This window comes from Pseudovirgaria hyperparasitica (assembly GCF_010093815.1).
Source record: "Pseudovirgaria hyperparasitica strain CBS 121739 unplaced genomic scaffold EJ05scaffold_8, whole genome shotgun sequence".
Classification (NCBI taxonomy): domain Eukaryota; kingdom Fungi; phylum Ascomycota; class Dothideomycetes; order Acrospermales; family Acrospermaceae; genus Pseudovirgaria; species Pseudovirgaria hyperparasitica.
In genome coordinates, this window is record NW_022985556.1 from 222,477 (window position 1) to 237,743 (window position 15,267).

Sequence of the window (15,267 nt, forward strand, 5' to 3'; positions counted from 1 at the left end):
CCTCACCCTCTCAAGGCTCAAGTTCAGTGTCTGGCAAACACTCGTTCAAGCCCAATCCAAGGCTCAGGTTCAGTGTCTGGCAAGCACTTGTTCAAGCCCCTCCGTCCTCATTTCGGTATGGCTCAAGTTCAGTGTCCGGCAAGCACTCGTTCAAGCCTATCCGTCCTGTCCTCACTCCCAAGGCTCAAGTTCAGTGTCTGGCAAGCACTAGTTCAAGCCGCACCCTCTCAAGGCTCAAGTTCAGTGTCTGGCAAGCACTTGTTCAAGCCTCCCTCTCCTTTCTCACTCTCAAGGCTCACGTTCAAGTGTCTGGCAAAACACTCGTTCAAGCCCTCTCCGTTCTGATCATATTTCTCCACACCTTCATCTTTCGCAAATCCCCAGAACAGAACGAGAGTGAGAAACGACAACTCGTACTTCGATACGAGGAGAGTACAGAGACATACAGGACAAGGAGGACGAGGACCATGACCAGGACCAGGACCAGTGAGAGGATGGTACGGTATCTTTTGGGGGAAAATGACTTTGGGGGGTGGGCGGAACACGTCTATCTTTTCTCTCTCCTCCCTCTCAGAGAAAGATGGGCGGGTGTTCAATCCGGGTTTTTGATTTTTGTTTTGATGGATGGGAAAAACTGTTGTTGTTGAATGAGTGTTGCTCTGGCTTTTCAGAGAAGAATGGAATTGGGATGATTTGTTGGTTTCTCTCTTGTTTGTTTTGTTGTTGCAAAGTTCCTTCGGCTTGGGCGGGAACAATGTGGTCTTGAAGTTGCACAAGTTGAATTTTTTTTCCTTTGTTATCACGAGTTCTTGGTTTGACTCAATGAATGCATCTTCATCTCGTTCATGATGTCTCTTCTCATCGTCATCTTTTGCCGTAATGTGTCTTTCATCATGATGTGACCATGTGTGTGGTATTGCAACTAGATGCTGTTGTATTTGTGTTGCATCGCGAGTTGGAACTGAATTGCAATTGAGTATGTGGGCAATTTCCGATTGGTTGCTATACGACCGTGTCTATGCTACGCCGTGGATGCAGAATTATGACAACAATTAACCCTCTAAGTATGATATGATGACATTCCCAATAAATCACGACGACGGTGCAGCGTCCTTGATATGCGTTGGTTGCGACGCGGCCTGCTCGCCTGCAACGCCACAGATTACTCATTCTCGTCATACCGAAACATCGGAAGATATCGCCATACAGTATAGCATATATTGCAGATAGGGACTTGGGCGGACCGTCTTCGCAGTGCTCAAATCTCAAATTTCTTCCATCCCTCCACGAGCCCATCACCGGCTTTTGTCACAATCGCCCAGTTCGGTAGGAAGCGCCATATTTCCTCCAGTGCGGGGATTGCGCCTTGGGCGTTTGCATCGGCGTATAGACAGACAACGTGGCCTGAAAGTCCAGTGTTTTTGGACTGCGACGATTGTTTTACCAGGCCGTCATACGTCATTACTGCATGCTCGCCATTACCTGTCATGTCTGTCGTGCTGGACACAGTATCCCATGCCACGCTCACGTTCCACTGAGCGTGGAAAGTTCGACTCCACAATCTGACTTCGCGTGCGCCATTCTCGCCCACGGGAGAAAAGCGCGAGTCAGATGCTGCGTTGGCGATATGCAGTGATTTGACGGGCGTGTCGAAGTAAATGCGGCAGTTCTTCGTGTCAAGAGCTGAGATGTAAAAGGTAGCAGTATTCTTGCCGCCTGTGGTTTCGATGTCGAAGTTGAACCATTTGGACTCATAGCTCCGGCGACTGTGGATGGCTGAGATATTGGATGGGAGTGTGACCGGGTGTGCAGGTAGACCGGGCCAAATACAACTCGTCAGACCGTTGCGCGAGCTGGTGTATGCATCAGACGATGTGCAGTTTATGTCATGTCCGCTCGCACTGGGGAGGTTAGAGATTGCTGCTTCGACGAAGGGTTGTGCGCCGGTCAGTGAAACTGATGTAGCGCCGGTGTCGCAGTCAACGCGCTGGAGGAAGAAAAGTTTGAGGCGATTGTTTGGCGAGAACGGAAACGCAACGAGATTATATGCTAACGTGCCAATCAGGATCAACAGGAGGAATGTAGGGAAGTGGTAATGGAAGCGGTGTAGGAAGGGTGTGATTGGGATCAGTAGGAGGACGGTGAGGATGGCAATGAAGAGGTAGACGGCTAGAATGGAGCTGCCGTCTGCTCCAGTCTGGTGCAGACCCGCGGTGATGGTCAAGGCTATCTGTCCAATAAGGACGATATTTATAGGCCCGAGGAGGAGAAATTGAAGGAGCCAGACAGAGCTTGGGAGTTTGCAGCTCCAAGGCTGCTCTTCACCATAGGCTCCACGCATTTCAGCGGGCGGTCGATCGTCACTTGTGGTCTCTGAAACGTCCTGAGAAGCACGGCGAGAGCCATAACGTGCAAAGGATTGACGATCATTTTGTAGCAATGATGTCGTCTCAGTAGCGTCGTCGTCATGTTCTGTGGACCCATGATTGGATCTATGGTTGGTACCTGAGGTCGGAGGTCGACTATCCGGGCCATTACCATCCATTAGTGCTACGTAGTCTGCCTTCTTTGGCAGAGCAAACATCTCGAGGAAGGACAGTAGCAGCGCGATAGAGACGCTTGCAAAGTATATGACGAGGAAGTAACCTCCTGCAAGATGGAAATTGTTCTCGCTGATAGTGGCAAGGACTAACAGCGCAAAGGATGCAATGTAGATCCATAGCAATGCGTATATGCGCTGCAATGCCGTGGGCCGCATCTCATCAGAGGCTCGAAGACCCATCCATGCGACGAAGAACCAGGCCGCAATCATGGAGGCCCATACTGAGTACTCGCTGCTGTATGCGATCAGTGGGTTTACCTTGGCATATAGGTATGCAAGGGCTATGGTAGCTGCGGTAGCTATAGCAATCGTCATCGGATATCGGAAAAAACCTCGAATTCCATTGAAAGAGATGAAGTGATCATCGTTCGAGGAGTGTACCCATCCGCGGCGAGCCCACAGATACATTTTGTCAGCCCGTGACAAGAAGATTGTGAGAACGATGAACATGATCGGTGTAACCACAAGAAGCGTGACAGACCAAGCAAAGAGGGTATGCAATTCAAAGACTGCAAGTACTTGAGTGAAGAGATCGAAGTAGACAACCCTGCTTCCGTCGCCTGCTTTGACTTTTCCATCTTCTGGCTGCCCGCTAAAATGGTCGCTGGTATCTGAGACCATTGCTTTCACAGTGCCGAGTGAGGCCGAAAGCATGTTCCAGACTGACTGCTTGGACGTCTCAATCGTTGAGTCCTGCATCGTATGATACTTTGCTCTTGGCTCGAAGAAGGCAACATCAAGGCCTCTGAGGCCGAGATCGCCATTGAACACGACATAATCAGTCTGACTGCGGATAGCGCCTTGTTCAAAACCGTCTGCCGTGACGACGGTACCAAAAGGGTTCTTGGCTTTCTTGTAGAATCTCGCAACTTCAGTATCTGTAGCACGGAACAGGATAGCCTTACCTCCCGCTCCGGCTCCTTCGAGGTTCAAAAATGTATGCGGCGTTTGCGAAACAGGATGCCGCATGAAAGCCCGTGCTCCATTGAGGTAGTCTTCCTCCCCGTTGTTTAGTAAGAGAACTAGGCATCTGGTTGGCTCGTTGCCTGGTGTAGTGAAATAAGAGAGTAGCTGGAGAATGGTGACAATCCCGACACCATCATCAGTGGCTCCAAATCCGGTTGAGACAGAGTCAAAATGAGCGTTCACGAGGACGCCTCCTTTAACTTTCTTAGCATCGCTTGAGGCATTGTCCTGATAACAGTGGCCTTCATCATCAGTGCCCTTGATCGACACTATGATGTTACTTCCTTCAAAGTAAACGCTCAAGCTATCTCTCGAAGAGGTAACGTTCGATCCAAGATCGTCAATCACTATGACAGAGCTCAAATCGGTTCTCTTCGTAGAAGTGACACCATCGATCCTGTCTCTCTCGACAGCGAAGCTTGCCTTGTTGGTCGTGAGAATCTCAGAGATCCGATCCAGGAGGAAAGTTCTTGCATCGTCGTTCGCTTTGCTGTTATATGGGTGATAGTATGAAGTCAAGTTTTGAAGGTCATTCCAGGCTGCTGTGAGATCGACTCCTTCCGGGTACTTGGATGGAGTCGAAGGCAGTATATAGTGATTCACAATGAGGACAGCGAACAATCCAATGTATATGATCGAAGTGAAAAAGGTCACCGGGACAGGCGTAAAAGAAAAGGGATTCCCAAAGCGAGCCATTGGAGAGAGAGTCGATTGGTGCTTGGCAGGCCAATGACGCGACGCGTAGCGAAGTAAGTGTGAGGTCGTGATCGTGACGACTACTGTTGTGGTCGAGATGTCCTCATCACGCAGCCAAATCTCGGGTTTCTACGAGTACAGCTGGACGTCGAATTGCCGTCACCACGTTTTGAAGCCTGAATGGAGGAGAAAGAAGAGTTGAGCGAGAGGAAAGCAGGGAAGTTGCAACAGATCCGGAGAAGATCCCATGACGACCTGCCTGCCGCCCCGCTTTGGGAATAGCGCGAAAATTGATCCGGCCCCACTGTGTCTTGGCGATGAAACAATTATAGTGACGACGACAACACTTTCAATCATACACTTCTGCTTTGTTCTATCGTCTCACACACACACCAAGCTTTGATTATGGCTGACTAATTGACTGCCGATGTTGTTACCAATAGCGACTACGTCTATCCACGGGAGGAGGCTTAGCCTGTCACATTTGATAGAAACACTAAACACTCTAATGGCGCCCAAGCTCCCCGACATTTCTGATGTACCTCAGAAATATTCAGATTGCTGCCTGAGTATTTCGCAGATCCTCCTTGATCAAGTCTATTCGCTCGTATTACTTCCGACCACCCTTCTGTCGATTGGCTCCGGCACAGGACTGCTCGAAGCTCTTCTGCAGAAACACCATCCGGAACTGAACGTCGAAGGCGTAGAAGTGCGTTCGGCGTCAAACCTGGTACAGTACCTTTTCACAGATGCTTTAAACACTGTCTCTGGGACATGGGACTTGTCGAATAGGGCGCTCGAAGCCGGAGCTTGGATGTTCGTGTACCCGAGAGAACCAAAACTCATCCAGCAATATCTCGAGCATCGCAGCAACGGCATCGTGAAGCTGGTCATGTGGCTAGGTCCAGTCGTGGACTGGAAAGACTACGAAGCCATCTTTTCTCAGGCTCAGCAAGAGCAGCGATGGTCGAGAGTCAATGTCCGCAATGGCGCAGATGCTGGTTTGGTAGCGTATGAGATGATGGCTTGGATGACGAGGAACGATTCTATCTCATAGTGAAATGTTCGCTCAAGATCCACCTAAGTCACCACTTGCTGCATCCTTGATAGTTTTGTAGGTGAAAAAAGTCGGAAGTTTGGATGGAGCATGCCGAAGAGAGCTCTTTTCAGGCTGAGAACGCGCCGAGTTGCAACGTTCGACCTTCTTCAGCTTACTCCGAGATCGCATCGGAAAAGTCATGATCGAGCTCCCATCTGGCTTTGTTGGTGACTGTGCTAGGACCCTGCGAAAGAAGGGCATCTTGATCGTCCGATTTATTGGGGTGTCCGAGCTCTCTGGAACTGGCAATGGAGTTTCCATCCATTCGTATCGATGGCCGACTACTGCAGGCAATGGGGGTGGTATTGATGCCGCGGGTTGCTCTCCACTCTGCGCACCTGATGGGAAAATTGTGATTGTTGAGGTGTTCGAGAACTTTCGTGCAAGCGTGCTGGGGTCGAAGAACATTTCCGATGGAACAACGCTCTTTGTCGTTGTCCTGTTCGACAAATAGGATTCTGCATGCACCAGAACAGGACGCATCTTGGGACCAGGATTTAACTTTAATGTAGCCTGATCTCTTATTTCCTCTTCGATCAGCTTCAAAATGTCCCACGTGGGAGATTCTTCTTCGTCTTCTTCTTCTTCTTCATCTTCTTCGCCAACTTCCGCATCCCCGTCTGCTGCTGGCTTCAACATTTCATGTCCTTGTTTCTCTGCTAGTGTGGTGGTACCATCGTACACCATCGGCTGGAGGTAAACCAGAGGTGAATCTGGCCGTTCTGGGGGTGACCTAGATGGCATCGGAGGCACTGGTGGTGGTGTTGATGACATTGGAGGCCGCATCATGTTTGGCCAGTTCATTTCCCCATATGTCGTAGGTCTAGAATAAATACTTGATGCGCGGAACGCCTTCTCAGTCCAAACACGACACAATTCTTCCTCTTCGGGCTCATTAATCTTCTCAGGTCTCACCGTCTCAACGCTGCGGCAGTCAGCGCTACTATCATCTTCAACCTCGTCTTCAAGATGCTCATTTTCCCCAATACTCTTTACCTCGTCTTCAAGATGCTCATTTTTCTCCATACTCTTCACGTCGTCTTCAAGATGCTCATTCTCCCCCATACTCTTAGTCTCGTCTTCGTCGCCACCAAAATCCGGCACCCCAAACAACCTCCCCTCAGGTACACCCCTGATCCTCACCTCCCCAAGTTCCATTCCCTTCTCCATCCCACTCCACGCATCCTCACACCGTGCCGCATTCCACCGTACATCCACCTCCCTAAGCACAAAATCGAACCTCTCCCCCCAATAATCCCACTCCACACACTCGTTCCCTCTTCTAGGCCCCCACTCCCTCTGCATTCTCCTCATCCAAGCCCCACACTCCACAAAACTCTGCCTCGCAGCCCCATACTCTCCAAGCGCATACTCCACCGTCCCCAACAAGAATTGACACAGTGGATCCGCCCGATTGAGCAGCCATCCGCGCGCAAACGCTGTGCGCGCGCTGCCGTGCTCTCCTGTCCGCATGTACAGAAGCCCGATGTTGGCCCAGAGCTGCGCCCGCATCATGTAGTGGTCGCTGCCGTGGGCGCGTGTGAGTAGGGATAGGAAGGCTTGTCGCGCGCTTGGGATGGCTCCGTTGCGTGCGCGTGTGAGGGCGGAGGCCCAGCGTTGGGTGATTTCAGTACGGGTTAGTGGGGGGAGGGGGGTTGCTGGAAGGGGTTTGTCGTGTAGGTGTGTCACTGGAATGGGAGGGCAGAGATGGGGTGGTGGGCGTGGTGGACGAGGAGGTGGGATTGTTGAGCGCGGCGGGTGAGCATCTGCTTGTCGTGATAGGGGGGGTGGAGGAGGCGGTCTCCACGATAAGACAGGAAACGGTGTCTCCGTCGAAAGCTGTTTGAATGCGTCAAGCCGTCTCTGTTGGGTACTTAGTTGAGGAACGAGGGCTTCAGGCTCGATTCCAAACCCAAGGGACGAATTTATAAGAACAGGGTATGATATGACTGAGAGCTTCTCATCTTTGGGCTTTGACGAGCTGAAGAGGCCCATGTTGGCAACTTTCTTCCGCAGTTTGTGTGATGATGGAGGTGGTTAGGTATGTCATAGTGCCTAGACCTGGAGATATGATATGGCCTAGATGCGTTGTCATTGAAAGTGGCTGTGTGGAAGCCGTGGAATGGTGACTGCTTTCGTGAAGGATAGAATAGGTCACGACGTGATATCACGACGTTTAAGTGCTGTTCGCAAATCATAGAAAGAATAGTCTGCTGCTCAGTGAGCTGTATGAAGCCGCATCAAGAAGACTTAAGGAGTCTTGTCTGCTGCTCAGCATGCGATGTGAAGCAACATCTTAGGGGCCTTGTACATTCTGATATGCGCGTGCTTGTCAGCTGCTCGACTTGATGACAGTGGGATGACAGAATGGCATGATTGGCGGTGAATGATATCGAATATGAAATGGCAAGCGTTCGTGTGAAAAGACTGAAGTAACCGAGATTTAAGCCTTTCACGAATGAGTTCATGCTGATTTAGCGGTCAGACGTCTGTAGGTGTCGATGTAAGACGTAAATAAATTTTTGTTCTCTTCGGAGCGGCGACGTAGCGTGAGCGGTTCATCCGTTAGACTCTACACCATCGAATTTTTCTCGTCTCTGTTACTGGAATGCTTAAGTACAGTGTCATGCTTCAGTCTCAGCGGTAGCGGTTTTCGACTTCCTCGATCGCTTCTTTTTCTTCTTCCCATCTACTCCAGCCGTATCTTCCCCGTCAAGCTTCTTCACTTTAGTCTTCTCAGGCACACTATTGCTTGAGCCTGAATTTTTGTTAAATAGCTGCTCAAAACCACCAGATGGCTCGTCCTCAGTGCCAAATGTGTCTTTGCGCCACTGCCGCAGACGCGCCTTTTTGCTGAGATACTTCTTGTCTTTTTGTTTCTTTTCCGTGTCGCGAAAAGCGTGTAGTTTTTTCAGTCCGGCAAATTGATTAAGGTCGGCGTCGGACGCAAGGAGGATATCGCGGGCAGTGAGTCCGAAATTTTTTGGTGAAGTCTCCCGGTAGCGGAACGAGGTTGGCTTATTGGTTTTGCTAGAAGTTGCTCTTGCATCGAAATTTTGCTCCACCAAATTCTCAATAATACGACGATCGCGGCGTGCACTTCTTTTGGCCTCTTCCTTCTCCTTCATCCGCTCCTTCTTTGAGTGCTTCTTTTTGGAGGTAGCGGCCTTGCCTGCTTCTTCATCCAGTTCCTCTGCTACATCAACCGGTTCATCATCTGTAAAGTCTGGCACAATATCCTTAATATCGATATCGTCGTCCCACGTCGGCTTCTTTGCCTTCTTTTTCTTCTTACTGCTCGTTTCCTGCTCATTGGCTGATCCGTCGAGATCGTCCGCTTCGTAGTACTCATCGCCGAACCTTCGTTGCATTTCTTCCTCCCATTGCTTATCATCGAAGTCGGCATCCAGCACGTCGGCCCATTGCTCTATTTCGAAGGCTTTCCCATGCGCACCAGCAGACTGCCGGATCTGTCTTACTTTGCGTTCCATTTCATCTGCCTTCAGTTTCTTCAATCGAGACTTCTCCTCGTCTCTTTCGAGCTTCTCCGCATCTTTCCTCGCACGCTCAGCCTGCCTCGCTTTTTGTCTACCAGAGAGATCTTCGCGCCGCACGGAATATTTGGCTATAATATCACGAGAGTGAGACTGTAGGGTGACGTTGGATTTTTTGGGATCCTCGAATCGGCGGTTGTAAGCCTCTTCGAACTTGTCCGCACGCTCTAGCTCTTCGTCGTCATCAGAATCGAAAGGCTGAAAACGGGAAGGCGAAGTCGTCCTCCAAGCGTTCGAAGCAAGGAAATTGGAAAGAAAGGTTTCAGGGTCTTTGTCAGCCTCCTTGACGTCAAGTTTTGTATCTATCCTCTTCGGGGCCGACATCGTAGGTTCGGGCTTGGACTTTCGCACGAGGAAGCCCTCGTCGCCTTCTGATTCCTCGTTGCCCTCCTCTCCAGCAGCATGCATTTGCTTGACGATGTCGTCCTTCAACTGTTGTTGTTCTTGGGCGTACGTTTTTGGCGTATCTTCTTCCTCGGGGTCTTGGTCGAACTTGCCCTCGAGCAGGTTTTTACGATGGTAGTCTTGGAGGTGCATGGGTTTCTCTTTTTTGCCTCCGTTGGGCTGCTTCGGGACGACGATCTCTTCTGAAAAGAAGTGCGCGTTCGTGTCGTAAATCTTGGGATCTTTTGCCTTTATAGCTTGAATAGTTGCGAGAATATCATTGTCAACGTTTTCATTGATCAGTTCTCCCTCATCGTCGTCTTCTGAACTCGATTCATCGTCAGAGTCAGCTTCCACAGGGCCGTATTTTTCTTCCACTGTCCCGGATCAGTCTTGCGCGCACAAATACGCAAATGTTCTAGGTCCGCTTACATCGCTGCTTCTCCTCGCGCTTTTTGTTGTGTTCAAATCTAGCGGCATACTCCTTGTTAATGCTGAATCCATTGCTGGGATTTTGGTCTTCGTCGCCGCTCTCCGCAGAAGAATCATCGTCAAGAATCCTAGCGCGTTTCGCTGTACGGTCTTCCGCAACGAATTCTGTGTGATCTCGTTTACCCATGGTGGCCAGATTCCAGATATAGCCGCCTGTATGCCTTGCTTCGTGTGGTTCAAGACTTTTTCTTGAGAGAGCGAGCAGAGAGGATGCTAAGATTTTCGATGAAATGTGCAGCCAAATTTTTGGCGGGTCTGTGCGCACGGGCCACTATTGTGTAGGTACCACTGGCACCAGGTACGTCGTTGGCTTACTGTATTGGGGTGCCGTTGTGAACGAAGGTTTAGGGAATATTGTCTTTGATCGGACAACAACAAAGCACTCGCCTAATATCTCTCGATACCACTTGTTTGCGCCTCCTCTAGCTCTCATATACTAACCCAATGATTACCTCGTATATTCCGCGATAATTCTAAATGGCTGAAGAGCAGCCACTCGTACCAGCTATAGCACCCGTGGAGCAACCGTTGAACCTCATGTAACATTCTCCTATGAACCATGCGTATGAGCAGTCCACTGACAAAATTATCGTAAACAGTCCCGTAGTTCTCAAGGAAGCAGCTCTTGACAGCCCAACATTCCGCGCTACCGCCGTCCATTTTGGAGAACAAGTTGAGATCATTGAGAAATGGCTGGATAGCTATGTGAAGTCAGCCAGCAGACTCTCGTCAGAAGCATCTTCCCTTGAGAATCTTGTCAACACCTTCCTGTCAAACGCAACACCACCACAGCAAGTGTCCGAAGCTGTCCTCGATCATGACTACACCGTTCTCGCTCTCAAGCGATATGGCGAGGGAGCAAGAGAGTTTTGGTCGTACACGCTCCGGGGCATGAAACGGATTGAGACTGCTGTGGTAGAACCGATACGCGCATTTCTGTCGAGCGAGATCAAGGGACTCAAGGAATGTCGAAAGACGTTGGACGCTGCCCAGAAGAATTTCGACTTGGTGATTGCGAGGTATGCCAGCCAAGCTAAGACAAAGGAGCCATCTTCGTTAAGAGAAGATGCGTTCCAGCTTCATGAAGCTCGAAAAGCGTATTTGAAAGCGTCAATGGACTTCTGTGTAGTCGCCCCGCAAGTACGTGGTAATCTCGACAAGCTCTTAGTAAGGCTATTTTCAGATCAGTGGCGCGAGATGAAATCTTCGAGAGATTCAACAGTTGGTGCTTTCTCGAAGTGGACGAGCGATATGGAAAGGGTCCGTGGATGGAGCCGTGAGATGGAGAATGGCGAGCGATTATTCAAGAGAGAGCTATTTCTAGCTCGGAGACAAATCGAAAGTAGCGCGGAGGGTGCTGTCAAACCATCTCGAGAGCTTGATGACTATGCCATATCGACCGTTCCGTATCTCGGCTCCCAGGCCGCGTCGACCGCAAATCTTCAGACCCCCGGCGGGCCCCCGAAAGCTACAAATGATTCCGGTGAAAAACAAAGCTGGCTCTTTCAACGAACAACCACTGGTAAGCCGGCAAGAACCATGTGGGTCAGAAGGTGGTATTTCGTAAAAAACGGCATCTTTGGATGGTTGTCACAAGGTGGCAAGTCGGGTGCTGTCGAAGAGTCAGAAAAGATCGGTGTTCTATTATGCAGTATTCGTCCCGCCGTCCAGGAAGAACGTCGTTTCTGCTTCGAGGTGAAAACGAAGGATACGTCGATACTACTCCAAGCCGAAACGCAGATTGAACTCATGGAGTGGATTAATGCTTTCGATGTCGCCAAGAGGAAGGCCCTAGAGGACCCTGCAAGCACTGACAATATATCATCGCACAATGTTGATGCCGCATTTGCCATAAGTCCTCCGGTTGCCCCAGAATTTGCAGCTAAGGTCACAGAGGGTCATGCCTCTTCGCTCAGTGATGACATCCAGGGGTTGGATCGAAGTGGCACTCTGACCGTCGATAGCGGCAATCCCCTAGTGAATCATGCTGCCAGCTTCGACATCTCTCGCCGGTTGACTGAGCGTGATGGCGAAAGCAGCAGTCGAGACCATGCAACGAGGATCATCCAAAGACTAGATTTGCATCGACGAACCACAGCCTCACCACAACTCTCCAGTACACCTACAGCGCCGGCAGGGGGTATTGCAAGTCTGATATCCGCAAGTCATAATATTCTACCTGTAGGTCCTGCAACGCCTCAGGTCCCCGCTACTCCAGACACTCGTATCAACATGGGTAGTGAAATTTCTATAAGTACTCTCGCGCCTTCAACACTGGCTAATCCTCCGGCTCCAACCAATCTGAGCAAGACGGCTGTGATTGTTAGTGGGGAAAGGGGTGTAGGGCTTGGTAAGTCTGAAGGTGGTATGCCTAGTGGAATAATGGCCAATCTTTGGGGTTCCACAAACTGGGGCTATGTGAACAGACTCGAACGAGGCGAGCTCAAAGCACAACATAGTCCATCAGCCTCGACTAAGCCATCTCCTATGACAGTGGCAGCAGAGGACAACTCTCTACCCGAAATACCTGCAGCTGCTTTGGTTCCTGGAATCACACCAGACACGCAATCTGGTCCAGCCCACCGTAAAGCTGCTAGCGTTGGCGACAGCGTTGGAAGAGTGCCTCCTCCAGCATTAGTCTCGAATGATGACTTCCCGAACTACTATCCTCTGCCACTCAAGGCACAAGATGCCCAATTCCGAATTCTGTTCCCTAACACTCCCAAAGATGAAAGAGTCGTACTTGTGTTCCGAGCTGTGTGGAATCCCACTGACCAACAAGAATTTCCCGGTCGAGTCTACGTAACAACAAAGGAGATATATTTCTACAGCAATCACCTTGGGCTTATTCTCATCACCGGCGTCAACCTCACAACGATCGACGAGGTGACAGGAGCACCAGGGAAAGACTGCGATTTTCTCTATCTTCATTTCAAGGATGCGGCTCGGCAGAATGGTGCTGTTCGCTTGACCATAAAGACTTTCCTGGAGCCCCTGAGACTCCTACAGAAGCGGTTGGATTTCTTAGTACAAAATGCCAATTCAGTGCAGCCCGAGTCAATTGAAGACGTTCTCAGGAAATTGATCAGGTTTGAGATGCACGACTCCAATGGCGATGAGCCAGACCATGACAGCTGGGAAGATGTGTCGATCAACACTCCTGTTGATGGACCTACGAATCGGCGTCTTCAGGATCTGAAAACGAGACTTAGAATTGATGGCAATTTGTTCGAGAACGGCCAAGGTTCTGGTGTTGGCCGAAGCGCGTCAAAATTCAAATTGCCCTCACAGCCCGTGATATACACGCCGATAGGAATGACTGAGCAGGCGGTGGAGAAGGTGTACGATATCAGTGCAAAGTCACTGTTTCATGTATTGTTCGGTGACAAGAGTGCAGTCTTTCAGATGGTTTACAAGGACAGATTCGCAAAAACGGTTGTCCAAGGCCCGTGGGTACAGACAGAGCAACAGCCTCAACGTCGAGATTTCGCATATGACGTCGAAGACACGAATCCTCCGACGCATATAACGGACTGTCAAGTCATCGAAGTCTTCAATGATCATCTATGCTACGTGGTTGTGGACAAGAAATCTCCCTGGTATCTGCCTCTGTCAGGTAGATTCACGATGGTTAGCAAGATTGTGTTGACGCACGTGGCCAAGTCTCAATGTAAACTGGCAATCTTCATCAAGACAGAGTGGAACCCCAAAGGTTCCATCTTCAGACGTAAGTCAAACACCGGTCTTCCTAGACGTTCGCTAATGTCTATACAGCACTCATCGATCGCCAAGCTTTGAAAGACATGGAGCTCTCCGCTTTGGATCTCATCGATGTCATCACTGATCAAGTCAACAAGCTAGGAAGCACTGCAAGAACCCGAAAAGCCATTCAGATATTTGGCAGCATCGGCCAGCAAAACACCGCCACTCAGTTCGTACCCTCTGAGATTCCGTCTGCCATCAAGGACCGCAAATTTGTCCTCAAAGTCCGCACTCTACCCGGCATGACCATTAGTTGTGCTCGCCACTACTTCATAGCAGGCATTCTTGTCGTCGCCAACGGTCTCATGTCCGTAGCATCCTCCATTCTCGAAGCCTGCACAGCGCATTCCATGCTCACAGGCCTGCTCCTGCTCAGCATCGCTTTCAACATGTTCTTCACACAACGCGACACCTTCACATGGTGGCGGGAGCGCGCCGCAGGCAAATTCATGGCCCGCATTGGCGTCGGCCCAAACATGTACATGTCACGCGCAGTATACATGCACGACCTCAACAAATTCACAAACATCACAGCATTCCAAGAAGCAGACGGGCACAACAGCTCAAGTAAATGCCGCACCGCATTCCATGACCTCCTCGTCGATCCCGAGCCCTCTTCGCTCTCGCCCTTTGACGCAAGCTCCACCCAGTCCATCACCAAGCACCGGCTGCAGCGCTCACGTCTGCGCCTCGGCACATATCGCCATGACCTCCTCGTTGCGCTCCGTCTCGTCAACCGCGTCGAGTCGGAGGTTTTGCAGGCGGAATATGAGGACTGGCTTGTTGATGAGACGGGCCGCTGTCAGCGCGTGGGAGGTATGCTTGCCTCTGTGCTTAACGGCACGGACGGGGATGGCGGCGACGGCAGCAGCAGCAGCAGCGAAGCCGATGCGATCCAACCATGGTACGAAGAGTATTGCGGGAGCTGTAATAGGGAGATGGAAAGGATCGGCTTGAGTGTGCATGGTGGTGTGGTGTCGTACGTGTGAATGTCCTTGCGCGAGTGTGCACTCCTCGAGGGTCTGTGTAGGAAAAACAACTACACACTAGATCTTGATATCCATATCCCGTCTGGACCTCCCACATGTATACTACTCATAGGATCGTCAGAAAGAAAAATAAATAAACATATCTCCAAACAGAGAACAGAAACCTCGATTTTGACTTGACGCCCAGGAACCGTGAACCGCACCGCTGCACACATCCCGCAACTGAGCTCGAATTATCCACGCATCCTTCGCGAGACCTGCAACTCAACCTGCCACATCTCCAATCCATCTTAATCTTTCATTCCAATACAGTCAAGTCCAACTACCGCCTCGGGTGTCGGACACTGACGAATATACCCTAATCTGGATTGAAATGCGCATTTGAGCGGCGATTCGTGTTTGTTAGAGTATGAAGTGTCCCTTCCCTGTCTTGTCTTGGAAGGGGGATCTATGACAACTGTGATATCGAAACAGTCTGCATATGTCCACAGGTTTTACTTACTAGGTCATTTCATCATCAGTCATCATCATGCACAACAGTTATAACGGCTACGTGACAGCACATATATATATCAACAAGCGCAGTCATGTCATAATGGCACTCACTCATGGGAGTTAGTGCATTGGTAGCATGATAACATGCAGACACTCAAAGTTGTCAAGATATGGTATTTTGACATTTGTTTCGCGAAGAAACCAACTCCAAGGACATGCTTATGCCTA

The 15,267-nt window shown here is 50.2% G+C and overlaps 6 protein-coding genes across 6 annotated transcripts in view; 3 read left to right on the forward strand and 3 right to left on the reverse strand.

Annotated features, from left to right (window-relative positions):
• EJ05DRAFT_370807 (uncharacterized protein) overlaps positions 1-463 on the forward strand; it is a 1,182-nt gene extending 719 nt beyond the window's left edge. Inside the window, exon 2 of the mRNA XM_033741140.1 lies at positions 16-463. Within this exon, the coding sequence (XP_033600335.1) occupies positions 16-345 (330 nt within the window). The 3' untranslated portion in view covers positions 346-463. The remainder of the gene's footprint in view (positions 1-15) is intronic.
• Positions 464-1,258: 795 nt separating this feature from the next.
• Positions 1,259-4,264, reverse strand: EJ05DRAFT_492944 (putative zinc metalloprotease; the record flags this gene model as incomplete). The annotated part of the gene is made up of 2 exons (XM_033746076.1): positions 1,259-1,426; positions 1,508-4,264. The coding sequence occupies 2 exons, from the start codon at positions 4,262-4,264 to the stop codon at positions 1,259-1,261; spliced, it is 2,925 nt and encodes a 974-aa protein (XP_033600336.1).
• A 508-nt stretch (positions 4,265-4,772) lies between these two features.
• On the forward strand, positions 4,773-5,321 carry EJ05DRAFT_500411 (uncharacterized protein; the record flags this gene model as incomplete). Its single annotated transcript, XM_033746990.1, has 1 exon — positions 4,773-5,321. The coding sequence occupies one exon, from the start codon at positions 4,773-4,775 to the stop codon at positions 5,319-5,321; it is 549 nt and encodes a 182-aa protein (XP_033600337.1).
• A 6-nt stretch (positions 5,322-5,327) lies between these two features.
• On the reverse strand, positions 5,328-7,672 carry EJ05DRAFT_370841 (uncharacterized protein). Its single transcript, XM_033741141.1, has one exon. The coding sequence runs from the start codon at positions 7,356-7,358 to the stop codon at positions 5,334-5,336; it is 2,025 nt and encodes a 674-aa protein (XP_033600338.1). The 5' UTR covers positions 7,359-7,672; the 3' UTR covers positions 5,328-5,333.
• EJ05DRAFT_538172 (Krr1-domain-containing protein) lies at positions 7,664-9,998 on the reverse strand. The gene is made up of 2 exons (XM_033749435.1): positions 9,734-9,998; positions 7,664-9,678 (listed from the first exon to the last, which is right to left on the reverse strand). The coding sequence occupies exons 1-2, from the start codon at positions 9,918-9,920 to the stop codon at positions 7,988-7,990; spliced, it is 1,878 nt and encodes a 625-aa protein (XP_033600339.1). The 5' UTR covers positions 9,921-9,998; the 3' UTR covers positions 7,664-7,987.
• Positions 9,999-10,119: 121 nt separating this feature from the next.
• Positions 10,120-14,597, forward strand: EJ05DRAFT_370852 (uncharacterized protein). Its single transcript, XM_033741142.1, has 3 exons — positions 10,120-10,332; positions 10,393-13,520; positions 13,568-14,597. Exons 1-3 carry the CDS (start codon positions 10,271-10,273, stop codon positions 14,542-14,544), a joined length of 4,167 nt encoding a protein of 1,388 aa, XP_033600340.1. The 5' UTR covers positions 10,120-10,270; the 3' UTR covers positions 14,545-14,597.
• Positions 14,598-15,267: the final 670 nt, after the last annotated feature.